The sequence below is a fragment of the Scleropages formosus genome, chromosome 21, assembly GCF_900964775.1.
Source record: "Scleropages formosus chromosome 21, fSclFor1.1, whole genome shotgun sequence".
NCBI lineage: Eukaryota > Metazoa > Chordata > Actinopteri > Osteoglossiformes > Osteoglossidae > Scleropages > Scleropages formosus.
Genome location: NC_041826.1, coordinates 17,028,698 through 17,047,628, shown reverse-complemented (window position 1 = coordinate 17,047,628; position 18,931 = coordinate 17,028,698). Strand labels below are relative to the sequence as shown.

The 18,931-nt window shown below is 47.2% G+C and overlaps 1 protein-coding gene across 8 annotated transcripts in view; it reads right to left on the bottom strand.

Annotated features, from left to right (window-relative positions):
- Positions 1 to 18,931, bottom strand: part of flncb (filamin C, gamma b (actin binding protein 280)) — a 52,759-nt gene that overhangs the window by 20,524 nt on the left and 13,304 nt on the right. For 4 of the 8 annotated variants that reach the window (XM_029247134.1, XM_029247135.1, XM_029247136.1 and 1 more), the window contains exons 2-19: positions 13,944 to 14,192; positions 10,164 to 10,261; positions 7,786 to 7,936; positions 7,477 to 7,595; positions 7,306 to 7,383; positions 6,982 to 7,144; positions 6,675 to 6,875; positions 5,837 to 5,959; positions 4,164 to 4,301; positions 3,786 to 3,912; positions 3,070 to 3,206; positions 1,878 to 2,071; positions 1,655 to 1,768; positions 1,252 to 1,395; positions 955 to 1,078; positions 628 to 788; positions 396 to 486; positions 9 to 178 (exon numbers count right to left, since the gene is read on the bottom strand). In XM_029247134.1, coding sequence (XP_029102967.1) covers positions 9 to 178; positions 396 to 486; positions 628 to 788; positions 955 to 1,078; positions 1,252 to 1,395; positions 1,655 to 1,768; positions 1,878 to 2,071; positions 3,070 to 3,206; positions 3,786 to 3,912; positions 4,164 to 4,301; positions 5,837 to 5,959; positions 6,675 to 6,875; positions 6,982 to 7,144; positions 7,306 to 7,383; positions 7,477 to 7,595; positions 7,786 to 7,936; positions 10,164 to 10,261; positions 13,944 to 14,192 — 2,582 coding nt within the window. The remainder of the gene's footprint in view (positions 1 to 8; positions 179 to 395; positions 487 to 627; positions 789 to 954; positions 1,079 to 1,251; positions 1,396 to 1,654; positions 1,769 to 1,877; positions 2,072 to 3,069; positions 3,207 to 3,785; positions 3,913 to 4,163; positions 4,302 to 5,836; positions 5,960 to 6,674; positions 6,876 to 6,981; positions 7,145 to 7,305; positions 7,384 to 7,476; positions 7,596 to 7,785; positions 7,937 to 10,163; positions 10,262 to 13,943; positions 14,193 to 18,931) is intronic. The other 4 variants (XM_018730004.2, XM_018730005.2, XM_018730006.2 and 1 more) reach the window with 1 other exon arrangement.

The following is an 18,931-nucleotide window of genomic DNA, read 5'->3' as shown; positions in this document are numbered from 1 at the left end:
GGATATACCTGTTGTACCGCTGTGTACCGCACAGTGTAGGAGTAGTCGTGGTTATCAATGATCTCAAAGTCCCTTACAGCCTCTCCCTTGGATGCTCCAACAAACTGGACATCCAGCTTGGCTTTGCCTGCACCCTTGGTGTACACCGTGAAATGAGTGGGCTTGCCAACTTCCACACCTGTAAAACATGACGTTGGATCTCTATTGCATCTCCCACTTGGTCCCATGTGCTTGTACTGTTGTCATGCACCCTGAGCCATGTAATCACTAGTAGCCATATGGTTGACACATTTGCATTACTCATTTTTATTCAGTGCTTTTAAATATTCAATTTTACTTGATTGCTAGACATTCGTTATGCAAATCTGAGGTGTCAAGGTAACATGAGTGCATACCTGTCTTGTTAAGTCCAGGGCCTTCAGCCCTCACCTTCGCAGCATCATGAGAAGGATCCACCTTGATACGGAAGGGGCTGATGGGTATTTCCTATAATCAGATAAGAACCAAAAAAATTACTATCTGACTCTTTAAAGAATAAATATACTTTGTTGTGGCTGCCAAAAAAAGTATATGTTTATGGTGAGACTCCTGAATGAGCAGTGATACATGTGTCCTGTGGGATCCCACCTGGTCAGCAAACAGGACCATAATAGTGTAGCGGCCCGGGCCAGGAGGGGTATACTTGACAGTGAAGGTGTCATTGTCATTTTTGATGATGTCAAAGTCAATGTCTGCTTCAGCTGGCCCCACTACACCAGGAGCACACTTGATCCCAATACTGACATCACCTGTTGAGTAGAAGCACAGTGAGAGGACCTGGCTTAACAACGATTCTGTTCACAAATTCAAAACAAGTACGGAGTTGAATACGAGATTCCAGAGACAAATGAAGGTTTCCTATAATTTATTGCATTCCAGTTTCCATATCAGTCTTATACTGGTACTTAGTGTCACCTTGTCCAGCCTCGCTGCAGTCCACAGTGAAGTAGGTGGGCTCATTGGCCTTCAAGCCTGTCTTCTCCACCCCTGGACCATACACCTTTACATTTTCTGGGTGACTTCCCTCTCCAATGGTAACCTGCAAGTCCAAAGCCAGAGGGGTTGAAGTTCACCTCAGAGAAAAAAATCACATGGCCTCAACTGGGTATGAGACCTATGGACAGAGTAGCCTAATAGAGGTCAAACCACCATTACACAGAAGGCCTGTCAATTCTGATTTTCTTAAACAGTTGTTCATTTGTGGCTACTTACCCTGAAGGGGCTGTTGGGTACATTGACCTCGCCCCACGTGATGATGATGGTGTGTTTGATGGGTTTGGTTGGGATGTACACACAGAAAAATGTGTTGTCTCCATTATCAGTGATTTGTATGTCAATGGGGAAACCTTCTGCATCCTGCAAAAAGGAAAGTGGAGATTCTGCATTTATTCAGACGATTCTCAAATCATTTTAGTCATATTAATGATACACTGTATTTAACAAAAACCTTGGCCAAATAATGTTTAAAGCAACTTTAATACCTCAAAATAGTAATTTACGTTTTAGGTTTTAATTGTAGGAAAAGGAATTAAAATGCCTGACTCTAGAGCATAGTATAATTCTCTCATCATAACTCTGTGTGTTACACCGTTTGACCTCTGACAGTTATCTTTACCTGGGCATAGATCTTAAGCTGGCCCTTTCCAGCTGCACGGGCATCAATGGTGAATTCGGCAGGTCTGTTCACAATGCAGCCTGTTGGCTCCAGGCCTGGGCCATAGGCTTTCACCTGTACAAAAGAAGCCAGTGATGTGTCACTAGGGATGCCACATGTCAATCTCACTGTAATCACAAGATCGAAAGCAATCAGAACGTTCCAGATATATGCATTGGTTGACCTTGTCAGGAAAGACGTTGTTAGCAGCAGGAAGAATGTGGGCCATGAAGGGGCTGTCCTTGATGTCTTCATCATCACAGATGACATGAACAGCATAGTCGCCTGGTTCCGTGGGCCAGTAGGACACGTCGCAGGAGCCATCACCCTTGTCATCACACTCAATCTTGGCTTGAGACGGACCCTCGATGGAGAAGCCTGGTGATGAAGGTTTTGACAATTCCCATTCGCCTGGGGTCCCATCAAAGTGCGTTTATTTAAAAACCAGATTGCAGATTCAAAACAAACTGGCTTATTACCTCAAGGCACCAACTTTTTTGGGACAATCTGCAAATTTAGCTATTTGCAGACGCACCTTATAGATATTATTAGCCGAACAGAGGAAAATGGAAAAAAATTCACTTTGGATCAAGCATAGCATTGTGTACTCAGTACAGTGCTGTTTGGCCCACATTAATCACAAGGGCTATGACCTCAGTTTCTTTTCTGCTTGCAGACAGTGGTTAACTAACAGAAGAGCCCTAGGCAGACTCTTAACTCCAATGTGAACTGACACTGAAATCTACAGGTTTCCTTCAGCGCCAAATAATTACAGTGGTAATGTCCAGGAAGGGGAGAGAGGGGGGTTTGGTGAGTGCAGGAGTTGGGAAAGCAGCAAAGGAACCTCGGCTGGAGGAGTAGCCGGCATGATAACGCTCAGAAGAGGAAACAGACGAGAGCGCTGACTAGCCTTTAGAATAATACCATTGTTTCCCTTGCGTTGTGTGGGATTGTTTTTCACTCGACTGCTGGTTCTCTTCGACTGAACTGCCCACGGGGGCTCCTGTCTGCTCCGTTTTCATTACTGCTGTTTACTTAAATGAGCATTTCAGCACAAGGTAACCAGGGACAACGAGAGGAGGTGCAGTTGGGCATGTGACCAGCTGACATTTTTGGGTCATTTGCAAGAAAACCGTAAGCATGTTGTTGAGGTCGCTATGGCAACATATGAGAATGGTGTCCGTGATCAATTGCATTCGAGTCACAAATTAGAGTCGATGTCTGACTGCAGGAGCACTATACACAAGAGAACCGTTAATCATGTTTGGGCCATAGAACCTTAATTACATGAACTTCCTCATTATTACACCAGCTTTCTCCTGGAAAAACTTTCTTTCCCACAAGTCCCTAGCCACACCGAAATGCCTATGACTTACCCAGAGTTCCCACTTCTGTGCCGATGGCTTCCACCACAAAGTCTGCAGACTTGCCCACCATTCCAGTCTCCAGGCCAGGACCCCAAGCTCGAACCTTCTGTAATCCCGCCTCCTCACTGACCAGAACCTCGAAGGGGCTGAAAGTACATACACGTAAAGCACCAACATGGACAAGTGGGCTGGTAAACTTGGGATTCCATATTGTGGGTTTTACTGCCCGTGGAGAAAATTCCCAAAGAAGACATTGGAACTGAAAACACAAGGACTGATAGCCCATGTTTGTATTAGGCCCAGACTAAAAGTTAAATCTTCATGACGTGTTAGCCATGATTCAAAGTACTACGCATTTGTCAGGTTCTTGTTATGGCCTCTGATGTAATATTAAGCAGAGCTGTGATGTAAAATGTGATACGTGTGCACTGTAAATCACCTGTTGGAGGCTTCACATTAGACTAGTGGTGTTTAACATTTCCTGACATAACTATGCCAGCTGTGATTTGGACTTTACTGTCCAGTGTCAAATTTCCCAGCCAGTTGTCAGTGTCTGCTGTTCTCCTAAACTTCTGTGGAATTCGGGCATCGGGTGTGCCCTTTCACATTAACCCCGATGAAATTCAGAAGGTTGCCTTTGCCCATTCTTGCAAGGCAAGAACTTCCTGTTCTATGCAGTTGACTCAGTGTCACTGTTAAGAGGACATGAACTGTGTGGCCCCTACCTGCGTGGGATGGCATGTCCTCCCCAAGTGATGATCACAGTGTATTTTCCTGGCACAACTGGGTAGTAGTCACACTCAAACACCCCATCTCCCAGCTCTCGAACCTTGACGGGCTCCTCTCCTCCCCCTGGGAATCAAGGACAGAGTGTGCTCAGAGAAGTGGTAATGTACAGTAAGGTCTGTTTCCGAAGGCCATTTTTTTAAGAGCACAAAAATACATTTTGTGGAATCATAAATTTTTTATATTTGCTGAGTCAAACCGATAAGAAGTAGAGGCAGAAATGCACAGATTTCAGGTCACACTCCAACAAAACATTGTACTGCACTTTTCTGCTGCTTTCTGTCCCTTTGTAATGTTGTCAGTAAGGCTGCACTCACTTGGGCCTCGCACAAGGACCCGGAGATCTCCGGTGCCCGCACCCTTGGTGAACACCCTGAAGTCGGCAACCTCCTTCACCCGGACTCCCTTGGGCTGGAGGCCTCGCCCGGTGGCCCGGCAGGCATTGGGGTTGCTGGCTGTTGTGGGGAATAAAGAGGAAAGTTTCACATGTGTCAGGGAGCAAGAAAGAGGAGCTACAGGGGGGAGTTATACAGGAACCAGGACTCCCACTGGAGGACAAGCGCAGCTGCTGATGCTCAGCGTTAGTGTCACGGATGCGGCGCCGCATTCCCATTGGCGGCCGCTTGGAAGCAGCTGTAGCATGATGTAGGAAATGAGCCGTTTCCTTTCACAGGGCAGAGAAACAGAAAGCAAACATGGACAGAGAACAGAGTTGTGGTTAAATCCAGCTTTAATTCCTACTCACTGATGTTAGCCAACAGATGAGATATTTCATCAAGAAAAATCTCCACTTGGACCATATGTTTCATTACCAACCAGAGACAATATCTGTTACTACTACTATGGAAAGAATCCATGCAAAAATGATGAATCTTTGCAGAAACAAAATCATCAGGTTAAAAATGACTGCTGGCTGCTCTATTGTCTCCTCTTTGTCGGGTTTAAAGAGAAAGTTGAATGTTCCATCTGTTGGATTTTGGTAGTTTGGCAGAAAAATTAACAAGTTTTCTAATGGGCACTGCAGAGCAGTAAAATAACCAAGCTGACGTATGTGGCTTGGCCATATCACAGGTTACACAAGGTAACAGTTCCCTCAAATTACAAAAACAGACATCTTTTTCTTCATCTTCAATAAATGAAGTGAATGGGAGTAAAAAGGCCAAATGGATTTAAGAACTGTACATTGACATGTAAACACAGATTTCAATGAGGAGTAGCTGATGTGTTATGAAGACCACCAGTGGTATAGCGCTTTGAAAAGGATGCACTTTTGCATGACTTGGGTTAGGAACAGTTGAAAAGACATTCTCTATGACAGTATCACTAGGCCAGAGAAATATTGCTATGATGAACATGCAGTCATTGTTTTGGGTCAAGTCGAACATTTGGGTCAAGTCTGAGAATGTTGTGGGACGTGAAGAATGCCATGCACAGCGGACTCTACATGAACATCCTACCAATCTGGATGGTCACATGGACACTCACCCTGACTCAGCAGATCAGAGGACTGAACATGGCTGAAAAGTCAGGTCGACTTGGAAACATCTCTACATCATATGAAGCCATTTAAAGTAAGATTAATAAAAAATCATGACATAAACCTTTTGCTCATTTTGAGCTGATTTTCCGTTTTTCTTTTCCACTTTAAGGTGATTTAAATAAGCTGCTTTTAACTGTTCCAAATATGTTGAAAAAAGAAGCCAGAAGCACGTCCTTTGCATCTAGTGACTGTCAGAGTGACCATCCACTGATGTGACAAAGCTGTCAGGAGCGTCTGCCATCTCCATGACGATACGAGAAGGAAGTCCCACCCTCTTGGCACATCTCTGACTGAACCAGAGCGGGGCGACAGAGAGCAAAGCACCAGTGCATGCCAACAAGCTGAAAACTGGGGGTCATCAGTGCTGGGTGGAGGTGGTGAGGGGAGGTGATGCATAGGCCAGGCCAGGCCAGCGCAGGCACATACCGCAACCCAGCGGCCTGTACTAACTTGGTCGCCTGGGTTTGGGTGGAGTCGGGGGGGGGACTTTCTTGGCCTTGTCTGTGGGCGGTGTGCGAATAGACTGGGGGACTATCTGAACCGGGGACCCGGTGGGCAGCGCGCTGCACGGAGCTAGAAGGACAGATGGACGAGAAGATGGAACAGGGTTTCACACAAGCCAAGCTGGGCTCCGGCTGCAACCCGGAGCTCCTGCTGAATTCTGCCTGAGAGGAACAACCAGCATTGATGAGGTGGCTACACCCCCTTACTCCATGTGACCACTGTGTTGAAGGCCATGCTCCTTGCCTAACACACACCCAGTTCTGCCAAAGCCAATCCGATAAGTTTTACTGGATAACAAAACAACTCTATTCCCCAGACTTCTTTTACTTTAGAGGCCGTTTTGTGTTTCCAAAAGGAGCCAGACTAAGAACTTAAATACAGTGGCTTTGAAAGTTTTCATTAATGACTCAAGCCCTGTGCTGAATGGGCTCTTTCGTGTAAATACTTCTGAAAATAGCATTCATTGAAATATTGCTGCTTTTAGCCCATTCCTACCAAAAGCTGCATTATTCTTTCTCTAAAGCCTAATTTTTGCCTACAGCCTGACCCCAAAAAAAAAAAAAAAAAAACTCTTCCCAGTTAGTGTTCCATCGGTCAGGTATTATTGCTCCATGTGAAACTCGTTCGTCAAATTAGAGAGGGGAGGTGAAGGAAAAAGGAAGGGAAGGCAAGTGTCAGAAAACTGTGATTACACAATTAATCAATCAGTATCCACAACACAAACAGGTCAACGTTCCGAATCCACACCAGCAATGGAGAACAAGCTGGCTGCGTGAAGGCTCACCTTCAGAGATGTTGACAGTAAAGGGACTTTTGGGGATCTGCTGGCCTGCAAATGTAATATATATGGTGTGGGGTCCTTCTAGCACTGGTCTGTAGGTGCAGCGGAAAATGCTGTCCCCCTTGTTCTCCAGGACTATCTCTACTGTGTCCCTCCTTCCCTGGGAGTCCACGATCACCACACCAACGTCTCCAGCCCCGGCACCTGGAATTCCAGTGACAAGTTGGTCCAATGCCATATTTTCACCTAACCTACCTTAGGGCACCTTCCATATCAGACCTGTCACTGGGTCCGGACACAAAGGGCTCACCTGCAGTGTAGATGTCAAAGTAAGTGGGCTTATTGGCAATATTCCCCACTGGTTCTAGGCCTGGCCCACGGGCTGACACCTTGTTGGAGTCTCCAAGTGCCTTGGATACATGGACCATGAAGGGGCTTCTATCAATGTCCTGCCCCGCAAAGAGCACCTTCACCTGGAGGACAACACACAAACATGCTGATACAAGTGGAGACCAAGTTCTGTTTGGCTGAAACTTCTCCTCACCTCACAGTTAAGAGACCAGTAGGTTTCTAGTATGGTTTTAAGAAAATCTGTCATGGTGCAAACAAGTGATGCGAGATACTGAGGTAGTACCTTGTGAAGCCCCTCAACCTTAGGCACATAAGCAACAGAGTAGGTCCTGTTCTTGTCATTGTTAGGGATGACTCTGGCCTGGAGACATCAAGTAAACAAGAACGTTGATAACAAGTCACATGGTGAAAAACTGATTTTCTTCCAATAGCCACCCTAGGTCCTCTCTCTTACCTCTTCTGTATGTCCCTCGGGATCCTCTACATACACAATGACCTCACCCAGTCCAGCCTCGATAGTCTCCACAATGAACTCGGCAGGCTTCAGCACGATGTTACCACGGGGCTCGATACCTGTGCGTGAGGGGTTGGAGCCATCGGTTGTAAGGAAACCCCACATGCCTTCATGGATGGTACTCAATGATCATTACTGCAGTTCAGAGCCATTGCACCGACAGGTTAACAGACAGAAACCTTTCAGTCATGAACTTTTCTCTGGAGCAGATTTAACTGTCTCCCTGACACCTTAGAGTGTTTCCCTCACCTGGTCCATAGGCCCTGGCCTTCTTGGGGTGCAGTTGCTTGGCACGTAGCGGGGCCCCTGGTTTAAGCTTGGCTTTGGGGAACTGGGACAGGTAGGTCATGACAGAATGCTCATCCACATTGGGATCCACAATCTCCTCTGGGGCAATCACCTGAGGATACAAGGGTAAATATGGTAAATCGGCATGCGGCATAGAGGGTGGAACCATTGCCTTTCAGTCAAATTTGGGTTTGAATCTCTCCTCCACCTGCAATACCCTTGACCAAGGTACTTACTCTGAATCCATACAATAAGTACCTTGCTCTAAAAATGGCTAAAGAATTATAAGTACTTCAGGGTATAAACCTAGCTTTGTAAGAAACGTCAGAGAAGGGTATCAGATAAATGAAGTAATTAAAAAAAAATCTTATTTTTTCCTGTTAATAGTCTGTACTTTTAGCATTATGAAAGATTCAGCTATAAAATACATTATACTTTAGAATACATACGGAGTCAAAAGTGTACATGAACACTTTATACAATACACTTAACAAGTAGCACTTATTATGAAAGGGTAACAGGGCATGATAAGAGTTCTTAGTGGCCTTTAAATAAAGCAAAACCACACAGATATGCACAAGCTGACTAACTTTTTCAAGAAGCTCTCAAAGGAAACGGGAAGGAACAGAGACGCGGTACATGAGGACTTTTTAAAGGGAACGCTTCAGAGCGAGGGAATCTGAATCTCGTTAAAACCACGGTGAAAGGTGGGCAAACGAGGCAGGATGCCGCAAAGGCGAAAGGCACTTTAAGTGAAATTAGCTCGCGTTCATCGCTCCGAGTTCCACAAAATGCTTTCTGTTCTTCGAAGGGAGACGGGGCGAAGGAAAAGGGAGAGAAAGCACGAGGGAGTCATTTTGGCGAACCTAATGAGATCAGTCTGAGGGAGTGTGCCTGCTCTGAGATGTCCCCTCCGCAAGCAGTGGGTGTCGGGGCAGGTTTCCTCATCGCAGGAGGGCACAGGACAGAACGGGGCACGTCTCATCGCCACGGAGGAGTTGAAGAGGTTGCAAAAGGCGTCCAAGAGAGAGCAAATCGCCCAGGGCCTGCTTCAATGCACTCCCGGTGAGCAGCAGGCTTGAGAGAGCGTAGTAAGTTTAATAAGTAATGTTAAAAATTATTACGGGCCATGGAAATCCTCTCAGATTCAGGAATAAAATGAAATGCCTTCTGCGCTGGCATGTGGCAACACTTGTAATCGAGCCCAGAGGGTTTCACAAGGACCACCATGTGCTGTGTCCTGAGCTCCCAGACTGACCCCTGTAGAACAGGGAGCTGTAACCCCCCCATCCAGCTATATTTAACGCCCCCAGCAGCAGGGCTAAGAAGCGGACTGGAAATAGCGCACGGCCCTGCAGCTCCCTTAAACTCTCCTCACAAACACAGGCGAAACTTAACGTGTTCGGGGGAGACATTCCACACCTCCTTCCCCAGCTGCGGTTCCAAGCCCGCACCGGATCATCTACCTCGTCACCATTTTTGTCCACTTCCGCCTGCAACCAAGGTTAAGTCAAGCCGATATCTTTATTTGCTTTTACTTCCAGACTTTATTGCATTAAAACCCAGACGGACAGAAACTGGAGGCTAACAACTCGACCGGTTAACGCGGCTGCTTTGGAGCAATGAAAAGCAGACAAAACCGCTATTGAACGTGTCCAGAGACAGCAAAGCAAATCGCTATCTTGTGATATAAAATCTTTATAATTTGCCAGGAGTTCAAACTGGAAGTTATTTTCCGTCTCAGAATAAATAGGTTGTGCCGCTTTCCCTCCATACCTCTAACAAGGGGGCTGCCTAGAGAGTAATTCAGACTGACATTGACCTGCCCTCGGCACGGGGGGCTAATTCTCCAGCCCTTCCTTAATCCGGCACCGAACGCATACTGGCCATATTCCAGATACATCATTTTGGTCTCATGTGGAGCCCACTTTCCCCCCACAGCTTCGCAAGTGTGATACAGCCCTTTGGAAACACGCCAGAAATTATCTGACAGATGCCAGACACAAAACAGCAAAGTTCATCAGTCCAGCACACAGCTCAAGGTTCATAACTTCTGCGGCTGAACTGATTTCCTCCAAAGGTAATAAAAGAGCAGGCGACAGACGGCGCTGAAAATGGGACTGCTGCGGAGAGAACTGACCTGCCCGCTCCAGGTGAGCAAGGGTTAGCGATGCCACCAGGTGTGAGACTCCAGACTTTGGATGATCTCACTTGCGGAACTTGTGCGATCCAAAATTTAGGCCTACGGGACGACGCCCGATTGTCAGCATCTGCTGAGCGGTGGTGCCTCGAAGCTGGGGACCACACTTAGAGGAAGGCCTGACATCAGGTGACCTTACCTGCGGTACGCCCAGCCAGTCGTCAGCCTGCTGCATGGCCTCCCTGGCGTTTTCCACAGGTTGGTTGGGGTCCCAGGTCTCCCAGTCTGGACACAGGCCTGGAAAGAAGAGGGGTTGGGGGGCTGTGAGAAACCACTACCATAGGCTGTGGATGAACCTCTGCACCAGTACCTGAGCTCCCAGGTACACTCTTTGGGCCTGGGGCTTGGAGTCCCCCAGGAACGCTGCATTTCCCTTTGCCACAGTGTCACCCTACGGCCGTTCAGGAGCACAGCGAGAGTACTAGCAAATCCCTTAATTGGATCAGCGCCACGTGATGTCGCGCTACGGATGAGAACTCTGTGGGCACACGGAAAAGCTAGAAGATCTCATGGAAGTCATCTAAGGATCCTGCCACCGTGCTGCAAGAATAGCCAACCATCGCTTTGACGAGTAGCCAGGAGGTGTGCGGCACGAATGGAAGCAAAGCCTCGATCGTAAAAGAAAGAGCTCCATTACAAGAGGATCTGATTCTCGTTAAGAACAATCAGAATGACACAGGGGGTGCGTCTGTGTGTGTGGGAGTGAGCGGGGTGTTCATTATCTTTAACTGAACTTCATGTGGCCTTATCTCACACGCTGCAAGCCCAGCAGGGTCCTGACAGCGAAGAGGCACGTGAGGGATTTAATGTTCCAGAAAGCCCGGCGCAACACCTTAAGGTGGGCTGGCGGACAAAGAGGGTCGTATTTCAGAGCGGCACGGCGACACACTAAACGAAGGAGGAGCTGCGCTCGGGGGTGTATGGAGGACACCGGCGCCGGAACGAAGACCGTGTGCCGTTAACTTGTTAATTCGAACTGCACAAAGCGAAAGCTTGCGGGCGTGAGCACGTGTCCTGCGAAGACCAGCTTCCCTCACGAAATCGCCATTAAAGCAAGAGCCCGTTTTAGACGCATGAAGTGCCTTCGAAGCTCAGCTAGAGCCGAACTAATCGACCCGGCCTGACTCCGAGACGCTTCCCCGTCTCGATCCCCTCCCCGTTCATCAAGCGCCCTTTCGGCCTAACCTGCGCGCAGCGCGACGGCTAATCCTCGCGGCATGTACTTCGCACTTCTGCGCTCTTTCGCTGCTGAAACTTTCCATCTTGCGGCACCGTATAAACCGCGGCTTGCGAATCGCCGAGGGCTGTTTGTCGCGCTCTCCTCCGTCGGGGTGCAGAGCGGCTCAGCCGTGATGGAATTACACCTGGCGTTTGTCATTTTTTTCCATCACAAAACAAAGCAGCTGGCAGTGTAGTTAGTGGTTAGAGCTACTGCCTTTAGACCCACAGGTTGCAGGTTTGATCCCCACCTCTGGCTGTAGTACCCTTGAATAAGGTACTTACCCTAAATTGCTGCAGTAAAAATTACCCAGCTGTATAAATGGGTAAATGATTGTAAGCGTGTAACAATTATGACCTGAACATTATAAGTTGCTTTAAAGAAAAGCATCAGCTAAATGAATAACTGTGAATGAATCTCACCTGCAGCTCTAGTACACTTGGACAAGGTACTTACTCTCAATTTCTCAACTAAAATTACCCAGCTGTATAAAGAGGCGAATAACTGAAAGTTGACTAGCACTGTAAGTTGCTTTAGAGAAAATTGTCAGATTAAAATAAAACACGTAGCGGTCACTTTTGACCCATCTCACCGTGTTTTTGCTCTTTATCGCTGCACGAAAACTACGGCAGGAATACTCCCAAACAATAAATCGCTCCTTTGTGAACAAGTAATCATTGAGAGCTTTAACATAGGAAATTTGGAACTTCATGAGCGTACTGCAAACACCAGTGACGAACACGATTCCTTATCCCGCCGACTAAAGTAAGTCTTTGGAAATCCGATTCAGGGATTCATCGACCCCTCCTGTCCAGATACTGTTGAGCGCTAAGAACTGTCTTAAAGAAATGAATGGCTGGAGCCCAAAGTTTGCTTCTCTCCTGTGGCCTGGCTCTCATGCCACATGCAGCATATTCATCATTAGTATTATGATGATGATCATTAAACAGAAATACAGTGTTAAAGCACGACCGTGTATGGTCATATCTTTAGCTAGATGTTTGGGGCTGTGCAATGTCAGCTCCTCCAGTCTTGTAAACACAGTTAAATGCTACCCCGCACGCCACTCCCCCCGCCCACACACCCCCCTCACCGGTCCCAACGTTGGCCTGCAAAAGGCAGAATTAATAAGCTGGAACAAGTTTGCCTAGAGAGAGCTTGGCCATGCTGTGTGTGTGTGTGTGTGTGTGCGCGTCTGTTTATTTACTGCGACACCTTCACCCCACTCCATCAAGCCTCACTGCTTCCTGTGGGAGGAAAAAAACACACACACACACACACACACACACACACAGAAAAGCACTCAGCACGACTAGATTGCATCGGTATCCATTAAAAGAGACATTAAACAGGTACTTGAACGAAAGCACCAAGAGGCACTGCTGCCCTGAAGGAACCGCAGTGGAATAAGCACAGCGTTTTACTGCGCTCTTTGGGGAGCTTAATGAGCGACTCAGATGTAAGTCACTTGTGATAAATTTAATTGAAAGTAAGCTATTGAATATTGCTCACTAAGTCACACAAAACAAAGTACCTCCCCCTGACCTTAAAAAAGCCTCTGTTACAGACCACCACCCCCCCACCACCTTGAACGGCAAACCTCTTCCGATTAAAAGGAATCCTGTCCTATTTTGGAGAGCTCCGGTGAGAGGCTAAAAAAGAATCCCAGGCCTGGGCCTGGAGTTACGACATGGGCCCAGAGGGCTTTACTTGATCTGGGGCAGCTGTCAAAAATGTCCCCAGTCCAGGCCCCCGAGCCCTGGGGGCCTTCTCCAGCCACATTCACTGCAGTGTCTTTGTGGATCTGACGTTTACATGTCAACGCTCAGAGGTCTCCCTGTCCCAGCCGATGAGCCTATAATAAGAAGGAGTCTGCCTAAGATTAAGGGAGGCTCGTGGGAGGTACGAGCATGTCGTTACACCCTCCTCTGTTCAGCCTCAGCTTTTTAAATCATCACAGAGGGGGCCCCGAATCCTTCCATTCATCATTTTTGATGTGATTTATTAGTTTGCTCACTGAACCGAATTTACAGTCATGTTTCAGTTATGCGCCCTCTCTTGGGCTCGGCCCGATTAGTCCGAAGTGCGGTCATTTGTCACGGCAGGTCCTACAGTGAGACACGTGAGACAGTCCGGCCCACCCCAGGTTTCAGGATGTGCCTCGGATTCCTGCAGAGAGGTCTGAAGCCACTGAGAGATCCATACGTGCCACACACACACCCTCACCGTCTTCATCGTTACCTTGAATGACAAATCAGTGTTGCTAATTTTCTTCTGTGTGTCTTGTGCATGTCATTTTTCCAATTTTTTTTTTTGTCTTATAGCTGAAAGTGAGCACCATAAGCACGTAAGCGATAAATGCACCTGGAAATTTTATGCGAAGCATCTTTGCTCCAGAAAAATAAAAATAGTTGCAAAGACAATCGCCGTCATTGATAGGGGCTTCAGCAAGCAGCAAAGGATGAAAAGAATCCTGCCCCAGCTATGTTGTTCCAGCTTTAGTATCTATGCCTCAAATGTTTTAGCTTTAACCGAACGGATAGGGTCAGGGTTAGGAGGGGGCGAGTCGGTGCCGAGTCAGTCATTGGCTAGGTTTTAGATTACAGTGCAGTCAACTGAATAACGGTAGGATTTTGCTGGGATTATATTCATTCACCGAGGGCCGTCGGATGGGTCCGTGAGACAGGCGTGCAGTCTTACCGGGGGCACAGTTGTCCACAAGAGCGCCCAGGGCCTTGCCATCCCTCCAGTCCCTATGGAAGTTGTTAATGGGCAGCTGCGGGACCTTGTTCTGGATCCAGCCCAGCAGCCGTTGCTTTGGAGTCAGCTTGCGAGCGTCCTCGTCATCCTCATCCTCCCACATGGGCATGGAGATGGAGTAGTGCAGGATCAGCGTCCATATCAGCCCCAGGATCAGCTTCAGGTTGCCGTCCACGATGGCCTTGCTGTCTGCACACACCGAGAGAGAGAAGAAAGAACACCATTATTTCAGTTATCATTAACACACAGGTGTACTCTTGCAGTTATATTGATGCTGTTATCATTCCCCAATAACATTTTGTAGGCCCTAGTCTGCTCCTGAATTGACCCTGGTAACAAGGTTAAACATCATCAGACCGAGACGGATTGCAGATGGTAAGTTTATCTTGATTTTTGTTGAGAGGACCAAATACTAATCTTGGACATGGAACGATCCCACTGTATAGCAGGTCCACCGGATTATCCCCGAGAATCAACAACTGTCAAATACCACATTTACAGAACACCTTTTTTAGGGGCAAACTTGAACCAGGTACAGATGCCAGGTGCCGGTTCCCTTGCATGCATACAAAGCGAAGCTCTCTAAGTTTCTGAAATTTCTAAAAAAGTACAGAGATTGGTAAAATCCACTTTTGTGGATGAACAAACAGTTCAAATAGGTAAACAGAGGACAACAAAATGGAAAAGTCATGATGAGGCCTGTCCCCGGTCTCCATGTCCTGGCACAACAGCAGTGTGAGTGTTAAATGAGGGACCGTTCACTTTTGTCACGCAGTGTGACTCTCGTGTCGAAGGCTTCTCAGCTTTATCTTTTCATGGTTTGGCATAGATAGACCTTTGTTCGGGGTCAAGAACATGGGCGTTGTTCAAGGGTGTGATCCATCTTTACCGTGCATTGATTTCTATTCACGTCTGAAACCCATTTCAGGAAGGTTGCCCTGGGTGTACATCAGCTTCAGATCACGTTTGACCTGGTTCAGAATTAGTTTACTATGAGAATGACATTGAAAGCACTGCAAAGCACATTGTACTGCTTGAGTTTACAATGCATCTAGGCTAAAATAAAAATCACTGCACTGTGACCAATGCACTAGCATATAAATCAGGAGATGGGAGAAGACGCTCTCTGTGGCCATCTAAACTAAACCGGCTTTGTTTGCTTTACAAGCTTGGATCCAAGCGTAGGAATCGTTTTCCGGAGAACAAAGGCCGTGAGGACAGCGAGTGCCAGTTGACCCCCACTGTTGCTCAGCGGTGGGGGTTTGCTCAGAGAGGCTGGGCTGTCCTTCGGGGAATTTAGGCCCAGGGTTTGCCTGGAAAGCTACGGGTCATGGGTTGAGTGCTGGGTGGAGGAGTGCCGCTGAAAAAAAAAATGCTTGCTAATGTTCGGCTTTCTCAGATCACCGTGGGGCGAGCGCTATCCTGTTACAGAGGAGGAGGGTTCACAACGAGAATGCCGTGCAACACAGCAGTACTTCTCACTTCTCCGCAGGCAACCTTCCTCCTGGTGGATTTCAAAAGAAAGTCAGCTGCACCACACGACATCCAGAGTCATGATGATCAGATGGTGTACCACACAGATGAGAGCGGGGGCCCGCGGAGAATGAATCAAAGGTGATAGCACCGGAGCAACATGAAGGCATCCGGTTTCTTCTGCTGCCAGAGCCAATAACTCACCATAAAAAATCTAATTAGAATGATGGAAATTGGCAAGCCAGTAAAACGTAGGGAAGAGCGTATATTGCTCTTCTCAACAGATGAGCCTTTGTGCGCAGCGGAAAGGTCCGTGAGGTTTAACACAATGGATAGTCATACAGCCTGACAGAACGAGCCGGACAAAATCTGGACTTCAAAGCTCTGCCTAATCGTCAAGACGTTTGAGTCAAATTATCAGCAGAAAAGAATGACCGGAAATGTACGAATCTTGACGACAGTATTCGGGGAAAGTGCATGGCAGTATCCTCAAGAGCAACAATATCTCTGGAAATGATACAAGTTGCAGTTAAACACTTATTCTTTCTGCAGGAAGAGCAACGTTAGAATCCTACGATTCATGGCCATTTAGTCAATACAAGGGATGCCCCTGATTTGAAGAAGAAACCTAGCTGACAAAACTGGCGGAATGTCACTGGGACGGCCTGCGTGAGAGCAAGGTGGACAGGCAAACAAACCATATGGTTGAGAACAGAATGGGACTTTAGGAGGAATGGAAATTCAACAGAGAAGCACCGGGCTGAGAGTTCAGTACTGGGATGTCTGGGGTCCAGGTGGTGGATATCACTGACCCTGCAGGAGGGCAGCATCTGGATCATGTCCTAACAAGCGGTAATATATTCTGAAGCCACCTTTACAGGTTGTCTATTGTTACAAAACAACAGGGTGCAGTTCTAAGACTGGAAGTTTCCCCTCACTGATCAGCATCTTACTGCAAGCGATAGGCAAGAAACCCGAAAATTTATTCCGATCCACTCAGCATTGCACACAAACCAATTGCTCCGAGGTCAATACATCAGCTCAGTTCTTTTTCCAACTAGAGACAAGCACAGGGGAGAGAAGAAAAAAAAAAAAAAAAAAAAAAAAAAAAAAATCACCTAATGGTTTTTCATTATTGAACCTTAGAGCGTGTGTCCAATTTCCGGTGCCCAAAGTCACACAGCGTGTCTCATTCCTCCTCTCTAGCTTGCTGCCTCTTCATTCATTTCTGTCCTAAACCTCTGGCAAACAAGAAGAATGCAGTGGTCACGTGGGAGGTTACAGCATATTGCATTAAACAAAATGTCAACAAAAAAGCCATGCATTTTTTTCTCTGGTTCATGTAATCTGCCATCTTTCGTACAACGCGGCCCACGAAGCCCTGGCCTCACTCCGTCACACACTGGGCCCTCTCGCCTGTAACTATCCCCTCCTTGACATCCCAGCATTACACATTTTCTCCAAGTTGATGGTGTGTGTGTGTGTGTGTGTGTGGCGGGAAAGGACCAGGGGAGTTGGGGGGCTGGCCATCAGGGGGAAGCAAGATCATAAATGTTTCCAGAGACAGAACGGTTGTTTTTCCTGCAGCCATTGTTTCAGACCAGTGTAGGTACTGACACTCCACACGATGTGAAGGGAGGCACAGGGCCCTCCCTGGGGAAAAGACTCATGTTTGTTTGGTTGCCGGGGACAACACCGTCCTGTCACCTTCTCCCTCCGGCCAACCTGGACTGTTAAAATTCCTCCCCGAGCAAAACGGTGGAGGGTTGTCTCCGAAACAAGAGCCCCATATTGTTTGGATAAAAGTACCTGGCCTTGGTCCAGGGGCCCAGTCTTCTCTCTCTGCAAAATGTTGCCCAAAGAGAGCAAATAGTAAAAAGCGGACCGTCCTGGTGCAACCCTGGTGTTTGAACTGGGCTCAAAAACAAATGCTGCCCTTTCAATACCGTGTTACACTTTTGAACATCTGTAAGCATTGCAGATGCACAAAAAATGTGAACTCGTTCTATGAAATAAGCTTCTCTTCCTTTTGCTCCCAGGGCAAAATAAAGCCTTGAAGACAAGCTTGGCGTCACCGCTCCAGCGTGTCCTCAGCGTGCAGCCATCCTGTGGAGTGTCCCGGGCAAATCCTTCCTGCCCCTAGTAGCGCCGAGCCTTACCCGGTATTCTCGTCCAGGCTGGCTCTGCTATCTCTACGGGGTCGCACGGTGACCCTTTGTCCTTACGTTTCAGCACCACGTAGACCAGGCGGTGGGGTACGGGGGAGGAAAATGTGATTCCATTACCATATCGCTCCAATACAGCCAATGTCTCTGGCAGGAGGGAAATGAGAAAAAAAACCCGACAAAAAAGTCCTCTCTGGCCAACAGCCACCAAAGCTCACTTTTTCCACAGGGTCCCCCAAACACAATGGGAGCACGTCAAACCCGGAAAACGCAACCAGGTGCACGGAATGTCAATCATCCATTCACTTGACCCACATAGGTCAACTTATTAGTTTGCCTACAGAAAGCCCAGAGAGGGTTTCTTTCTGAGTTTTGTCAACGTGCTACACTACAAAGCCATTCAACGCAGCTCTACACGCATACGACGGATTCAGCACACACTGCTGTTATCCTTTCAAAGGTCTCCAACGCAGAGCGGATACCTCAAGGTTTGAGAAGGATGCTTGATGTATCAACGCAGCGATGGTTTACTTGTCTCTTCACTCTAATGACGTGGTACAGCATGGTCTGCCATGTGAACCAAGGACACGTAAACTATCAGCAGAAACATAAACACAGTCGGTTCTGCTATAACATCTGTTTTCGTCATGTAGTTTCGATGCCATGTGACAAATTAGGAACAAGAGGATCCCCTTCCAAAAGCACAAACTTGCACACCACATTTTTTTCTATTTTGTGTTCAATTTTGGTCCACTGTACTGCAATTAAACGTGCTCAACCAAAGTGATAGGAGCGTAAAGAAGAGGTAGTTCCGGTGGTCCGAGGGCTGGTCAAAATTGAAAGACTATAATGATTATATGTCACTATGAATGAAACAAGAGATCAAAGTGTCACAAACTGCATATATCCATTCATATATTAAATCATTTATTTGCAATAGATTGTTTTTTGGTAAGTCATACACCAAAACGTTGCATTGTAGTTGTAGGTATGCTAGGAATTTTTTGTAGGCGATGACTACAGTATTGAATGCGTTCTGCCCCAGCACCTCATTTCACACCTAAAAAGTATCATTTTATTACATGGACTCAGGCAGTGCAATGTTTCACAGCAACACAACTACTATGTCAAAGCAGAATCGATCGTACTGTGCTTTTGTTCACACCATTGGGTTCTCAGACATCACCTCAGCAATAGGGCACTGATCAGCAGCAGGACCGTCTTCTCCACACCTCTTTGAGAGCTCTTCACCTGAAGCCCCTCTCAGGAGTTCAAACTGCAAGCCTCTAT